The 7,500-nt window shown below is 39.6% G+C and overlaps 1 protein-coding gene across 1 annotated transcript in view; it reads right to left on the minus strand.

The window, feature by feature from the left end:
• Nucleotides 1-2,802: 2,802 nt before the first annotated feature.
• The window catches only part of LOC125032597 (pancreatic lipase-related protein 2-like), an 8,305-nt gene continuing 3,607 nt past the window's right edge, over nucleotides 2,803-7,500 (minus strand). The window contains exons 3-12 of the mRNA XM_047623854.1: nucleotides 6,995-7,146; nucleotides 6,595-6,708; nucleotides 5,597-5,743; nucleotides 5,206-5,452; nucleotides 4,937-5,011; nucleotides 4,333-4,442; nucleotides 4,067-4,193; nucleotides 3,796-3,928; nucleotides 3,499-3,681; nucleotides 2,803-3,381 (exon numbers count right to left, since the gene is read on the minus strand). Coding sequence (XP_047479810.1) covers nucleotides 3,306-3,381; nucleotides 3,499-3,681; nucleotides 3,796-3,928; nucleotides 4,067-4,193; nucleotides 4,333-4,442; nucleotides 4,937-5,011; nucleotides 5,206-5,452; nucleotides 5,597-5,743; nucleotides 6,595-6,708; nucleotides 6,995-7,146 — 1,364 coding nt within the window. The 3' untranslated portion in view covers nucleotides 2,803-3,305. The remainder of the gene's footprint in view (nucleotides 3,382-3,498; nucleotides 3,682-3,795; nucleotides 3,929-4,066; nucleotides 4,194-4,332; nucleotides 4,443-4,936; nucleotides 5,012-5,205; nucleotides 5,453-5,596; nucleotides 5,744-6,594; nucleotides 6,709-6,994; nucleotides 7,147-7,500) is intronic.

The raw sequence follows: 7,500 nt of genomic DNA on the forward strand, positions 1-7,500 counted from the left end.
TACAGGCGGTCCACTACATTAACATGGATTACGTATCATTCTTGCCCATAGAAATAAATCATTACTGTCCGGTGCATCTGTACAGGTAGAGGATTGACTAGCCAGGTGACGTCACAAGACTTCATGGTACGGCCTCTCCACCACAGAGACGCCGACCACTTTGGGTTTTACCACAGATGACCCTCTTTGGTCCTTCGCTGGCTTTTAGATATAATCACGGAGGTAGACGTATTCTTTGGATTTCTAAGGGAACGCTTAATCCAATGGGTTTGTAATCGTTTTGATTATTGGAAAAAGACCTTGATGTGTTTTTTTAATTTTTTTTTTCAGTAAAGTCTTATATATTGGTAAACCAATGGACATTTTCATTAGGCTACTAATCCAACAAATGTTAGAAAATTTTCAAAACGTTATAAAAGGTTGGCCAAAACAATACCAATTTCGGAAGAATAGTATGAAGTAATACCAGTTTCCTGTGTATTAAAAAAAAGATGATTCCATTCACACATTCTCATGACTGTGCCTTGGCGTCTAGATTTCCTTCCGTAGAAAAAGTCCCTAAATGAGTACCTACGAGAATGGTTCTTGTTGTCAAATCTTTCTAGGAATCGTTAGTTACTCTGATGGTCAATAACAAACCTATACGTAAACAATATACATTATAACATGACATACAGACAGTTAAAAGCAATCTAATTATGATCTTAACCATTCCTATTACATAATTAATTAAATTTCCTTGTTTAAGGAAAGAGGCATGTTTTCGAACGCTTAGATCCTTGGCTGTAACAGAGTCTACCATCCGGCATGCGAAATCTGTTGCAATCGGACTGCTCATTATTCAGATACAGCCACTTACGACACGAGGTAAAGTTGCACTTCTTTTTCATGTTTCCCCCTGTCTGTTGACGGTGATATATCGATGGAAGTTAGTATTCGTTTGATGAATGCCAATGATAACAGAATTGCTTTAGCTTTGTTCTTTCATAAGCCTCTTGTCTCTGGATGCGCTGAGGTGAACAGTATGTCAGATTTTATAATGTTATGTAATAGAGAAGCAACAAGCTAACTCAGAGCGAAGCACAATACAGTTTACTGGATGAGCTGGCATTGGCAGATTTAAAGATGCGAAAAATGTTTATCAGTTTTATGAAAAGTGGTTTGCATAAAGAACAGTATTATGATATATTTTTTTTTTTATAAAATTGTGGTTTAAGAAGTAGCGTAAGAAACTGGGTTTGATAATGCTTATTTTTAGAAGTCTTGGTCAGGTGAGCAGGTGACAGCGGACAATAGGAATCAAATGCCACTTGACGTAGTGTTGGAAGCAGGACACAGTGCTGATTCATTGCTGTTTTTTTTTTTTTTTTTTTTTTTTTGTTAGAAAGATATTTAAATAATAACAAAGGTGCTTTGGTGAGTTAAAATATATCCGGAGCGACATTAACTAGAATAAATCTATTCGTCTTCTTATGAGTCATCTGAAGTCGATGGCAACAAGGGACAGAACTAAAAACATTAAAGAAAATCAAGACAAGATAATTGACATTAGAATTATAGCCTTCACACAGGGCTAACAGTACGTCTCCTGTAACGTCTCCTGTAAGAGCCAGTGTCCGGCGGAAGAGGGTCTGTTGTGACGCCGCCACCTCCACGTGCTTTAAGCTACGTCGAGTCACAGGGGATTCCTACAAGTAGGGGGTCCATGACGTCGGTGTTATTTCCTGTCATTTTATTCTGATATTCATGTTTTCTTTTCTTTTTTTCTTTTTTTTAGATGACCTACTTTCAGTCCAAACGAATGTACTGATTTCTAGTTTTCGCAATGCATAATAAGACTTGTATGAGTAACGCAGGGCACTTTGCCGAAGCGTGGCGTCACTAAGAGAAGCTTTCGGGGATCTTACTTTCACTTCAGTTAACTCATATTTATTTGAATTCCCGCTCACGAAGAGAAATACAGCGAGGCTAACGTCCGGTCTTACACTTCGGGGCTGCGTAGTCACAAGGGTAACTGCAAGTGACATAACTTTTCCTCTGAACGAGACTTCCCTGTAATCAGGATAAGAGACAAGTTTGTTTTGACTTTCCATTAATTCGCTCTAGTAAGAAGAGCACATACATGGATATGCTTGAGTGGGATTATAGATCATATTTGCTGCTATAGTGAGACGAAGAAAATAATAATGAAAATGATAAGTGATAATAATAATAATAATGATAATAGTAATAATGATAATGATTATGATAATATTGATAATGATAATAATAATAATAATAATAGAATGATGATAATAATGATAAATATTATTATGATCATAGAAATAATAAGGATGAAATTAATAATAATAACAACAATAATAATAATAATGATGATAATAGTAATAAAAGTAATAGTTTAAAAAATTATGATAATGATAATAATAATAATGATAATGATGGTAATAGTAATAAAAGTAATAGTTTAAAAAATTATGATAATGATTATAATAATAATGATAATGATTATAATAATAATGATAATGATGATAATAGTAATAGTGATAATTTTAATGATAATAATAATATATAATAAAATTCATTTGAGGTCCGGTTACTGGAGTAGGAATTTTGAGCATTTGTGTCGGAAGCGATGTCATAATCCTCGAGGAAGTGCGTGTCGGGGATAACCATAAACACACATGAAAGTTTTCTCGTGAAAAGTTAAGCTGTGTATTTAGTGTCGTGGAATTAAACTTTTCACCTTTGACGAGACTTACTCATTTATGATTACGTTTTAAGAATCCAGAGTAAACTAGAATATCTTATCGTTTATCATTTATTAATTCATAAAATACAAAAGATATATATTTACAACACATAAATAGATAATCTTAACCTACAAGCAGATCATTGTTTCTCGAGCATCCAACGTTCCCATTATGAATGAATATTTTTCACTCATCTAAAGGACATTTTTGGGACGCCCATTTACAACTGTGCTGGCTTTATCTTAAGATACAGTATTTCACGTTATTAAGGAATGCTGAGACTGGGGCACTCGGCCAGATATTTCCACAAAGATCTAATCACAACTCTGGGAAAGCCGGTTAGCGCTGCTGCTGTTTTGAATTATCAGCTGTGTGTTCCTTTGGCTGCCCTCGTAAAGTCTGTGTGATTGATAACACTGGACTTAATCGCAGTGATAATCTACTGTCGTTCAGCGAGTGTTGTGCGCTGACTGACGATTAAATGAGTATTGTAACAATCCCCGCATAGAGGGGAACTTTGCAGTCTTTTTTTTCTTTTTACGATGTTCCACGCACTTAACACGACTGTTTTGAAGAAAGAATGTATTCGTAGCCGCTCTTCTGGACACGTTCTGTCATGCAGTACTTCCACCTACGAAAAGAAGAAGAAGAAATAACGTTACCATTTATCAACATCAGTCCAATGCAAAAGGAAGAACTTTAATCATTAGGGAGCGAGAGTATTACAGTAAAAGAGAAATCTACGTACTTAGTGGCTTCCCCCAGAGGCTCGACGGTGATGGATTCCAGGAAGAAGGTTGGCTTTTCGAGGCGGAAATAAGACATGATTGACCTTGGATACTCGAGGGTCACGCCCATCGTCTGCAGGTCACCGATGTCGTGGGTCAGGATAACACGGCGGTGCGTTGAGCCAGCTTCGTAGTACTTCGATCTGCGGAGGAAAACATTACGATGTAAAAAGTCTTTTCCAGTGATGAATGTAAAAGGAACTTCATTGAATATATAAATATTTCCTCCGCATTCCTCCTTGAATATTGTTACTCACTTTTCAGACAGCTTTATGGGTGGTGACTTGTCCTTATTACCGGTGAGTCTGAGGTGGATGATGCCAAACTCTCCCATTTTCTCCTGTGCCTCCGTGGAGTTGCTGAATTCCACAGTCACACGGTAGTGGTAGCCTGCGAGAACCAGAATACAATATCATCTCTATACGGTTGAAAAAAACAACAGAAAAACGTGAAACCAACAATAACAACATATAATGCAATATGTAAAAGTATATTTGTGTTTCTCGACGACAATGGTAAGGGACATACCACAAAATGGGCTGCGTTCCCATGTATGGAGATAGAGCTTGGTGAGCTGGGGTTGTGAGGGCAGAGGCGCGGCGTCCAAACCCATGTATGAGCAGGGGTGCTCGTCGTCGCAGCCCCAGCAGTCACCCTGTAATGCACATATTATGAACATGAAGCCCTTGCGTAGTGTTAGCATTAGGTTAAAGAATACATGTATAGCAAGACAAGGATATGCATAACATCCCGATAACTCCACCTAGAAATTAATGTCGAAACGGGAAACTTACATCAATAAACTCTCCGTATGATGGGCAGGCAACACCTATCATGGGACAAGACTGCCTGATGGATTCCGTGAAATAGGTGATCGCGCGTCGGTGCTGGCAGTTGACGTCGCCTGCGAACACAAAGCAAATCCGTGTTCTTAGTCTCCTGTCATGCGCGTGTTTTCTTGTGTGTAAGGAGACATGCTCATGTATTTATCTCTGTTTATCTATATTTAACTTATTTATTTCTGTCTGCCTGTCTGCCTATCCCCCCCCCCTCTCTCTCTCTCTCTATCTCTCTCTCTCTCTCTCTCTCTCTCTCTCTCTCTCTCTCTCTCTCTCTATCTATCTATCTATCTATCTCTCTATCTCTCTCTCTCTCTCTCTCTCTCTCTCTCTATCTATCTATCTCTATCTCTCTATCTCTCTCTCTCTCTCTCTCTCTCTCTCTCTCTCTCTCTCTCTCTCTCTCTCTCTCTCTCTCTCTCTCTCTCTCTCTCTCTCTCTCTCTCTCTCCTTCTCCGTTTCTCATATTTTTCTCTTTCTCTTTCTCCCTCTCTTCCTCCTAGTTGTATGCACTGCCGCCCTTCAGCAGGCCGTGCAGCAGAAAGCGAGGCGCACTCACCCATGCAGCCCGGCTGGTTGTGTCCTCCGTTGGGGAAGAAGTCGAGGTGGCCGATGGGCTGAGTCATGCCCACGCCTGAGAGAAGGCAGAAGCAGGTTAGGTATTGGTTAAGACTTGGTATTATAACGAGGCGGTGCAAAATATAATCATAATCATAGTGGTTAAACCTTATATTACTAAACAAATCATAATAGCAGCAATAATAGTAATGATATTATAGGTTTATCAACCGACACGTGAACAAAAACGATAAGGAAAGCAAAACCTACTGAGTGGGAAGCCGAGGATTGGAGAGTCGTCTGTGTGGATAATGTCAACGAAGTCGGCGTCGCTCGGGTCGAGTCGGGTCACCGGGTTAGTGTCGTTGAAGTAAGGCTCTGCGGGGTCCAGGCCGGTGATTCTGGGCAGCGTGAGTCCGTAGGTTTTCTTGAGGTAGGACCCCGTGTGGCCAGACATGTGCGCTCCGAGGCTGTGGCCGACCAGGTGGAAGGAGGAGAGCGGGACGTCGGCGAACTTCTGTTGAGGGATCGGAGAGGGTCAGCTTCAGGTACACTTCATGGAATGACAAGTCCAAAACCCACTCTATTTCGTTAAAAAACATGGCTGTTTCCCCTCATCAACATTTCATAAAGAAACAATACGTAGGGCAAAGGTGCTCACATTAAACAGGTAGATAAGGTAGGCGAGTTGCGAGGCCACCAAGCGGATGTTGGCCACGGCCTGGGTGTAGGGAGGCCTGGCGCCCACGCCCCAGTCCACCACGATCACGTTCTGGTCAGCCGCCCGGAGGAGCTCTCCCGTCATCGTCTGCGGGTCAAAGGCCACGCTCAAGTTTGATGCTATGTACATGCATGTATGCATTTGTGTGGTGTGGATAGGTGCGTGAATAAATAAATAAATATAAATAAATATATATATATATATAATATATATACACTATATATATATATATATATATATATATATATATATATATATATATCTGTATGTATATATATATGTGCGTGTGTGCGTGTGTCTTTGTCTGCTTGTGTGTTTTGCCACACATTCTATCAATACATCAATATGGTTTAAATTTTGATAATATTTCTCATCAGCGAAGTTAAAAGTTAGCTAAAAGGATACCATGCCAAATCATTTCCTGTTCCTGTAATCCTCCGACTAGTAAAAAACCTTGCCCCAAAGAGGACAATGCTGTAAACCACACGTACGCCTTAACATGCCCGCTTAATCAAAACTCATAAAATTTCTTAATACGCCCGCCTAATCAAATTTCTAACTTCAATGACAGTCGTCTGCTATTACAGCTTCCCCCCCATCGCGATAAGAGCTTCAATTCGATAAAGATAAGCCGCGTAAACTGAAGTCATTAACATCATCAAGTGACCTTTCCCCTGCGGGTCAATGTCTCTCCCTCTTATCAGGAGACATCGCTAGTACCAGTTGTTTTCTGTTTGATTGAATCTGATCTTATCATTTCCTAATGTGACAAATCTACCTAGCGTGAGATGTAATAAATGTTGATATGGTTTTAAGAAATCAATATTGGCTGTTTGCCAGCTTGAAATGTGCGGTTGAGTCACTTAATTTCTGACTTTCTTTTCTCCACAAAGATCCCCATTTCCCCAAAGACAACGTAGATTCTTCCACATACTGACCTTTATCCAGCCGACGGCGCCGTAGGAGAGGTAGCCGTGGGTGACCACCTTGAAGGGCTTTCCTGGGATGAAGGGAGCATTGACGATGGTGTTTAGGTCGCCGGGGTCCAGGGTCTGTGCGGGAAGGCAAACCGGATTAATATTCAGACTGTATTATATATGTATATGTATATGCATATGCATATGTATATATATATATATATATATATATATATATATATATATATGATATATATACATATATATATATATATATATGATACATATATATATATATATCATATATATATATATACACATTTTTGGGGGAGGGGGGTCTGTATAATATCTTTCTAGATATAGATAAATTTTCCGAGCGTGACACATACCTGTTTGTACAAAAAATGAGAGAAAATCTTACCGCAGGAAAGGTGTCGTTAAGGCGAGTAAAGAGTGTGAATGAAGTGCCAAGCTCCTCGGGTGTTAAGGGTGCCTTCACCACAGGCCGTGACGAAGAGAACCAAGGAGCAGTCATAGAGAAGCAAGTCCTTTGGCCGTACACAATATGGCAAACTGCAAAAGATACATAGCATTATCAGAACTATCCGCCAGCTACATCAGTTAAAAAAAAGACGAAAGGAAGTTATGACACATTTCGGCATTTAGGACATGGGTAACATGTGACCTATAGGACTCGAATCTTGATGTTAAGGACGACAAGCCCGAGTAACGCCCCTATGTTTATCTCTTCGTGTGTTAAAGACTCATCAGGACATACAGATAATACGACAAATGTACAATAAACCCAATACAACTGTGAGGTTTAATCGATTCAAGCACAATCTTCATTCAATGCCAGTGTGACCAAATTCAGAGCTTTACTGCATGAATCACAGATGATAATTTGTTTTCAAGGAGGTTTTGTTT

Source organism: Penaeus chinensis, chromosome 2, assembly GCF_019202785.1.
Source record: "Penaeus chinensis breed Huanghai No. 1 chromosome 2, ASM1920278v2, whole genome shotgun sequence".
Taxonomy (NCBI): domain Eukaryota; kingdom Metazoa; phylum Arthropoda; class Malacostraca; order Decapoda; family Penaeidae; genus Penaeus; species Penaeus chinensis.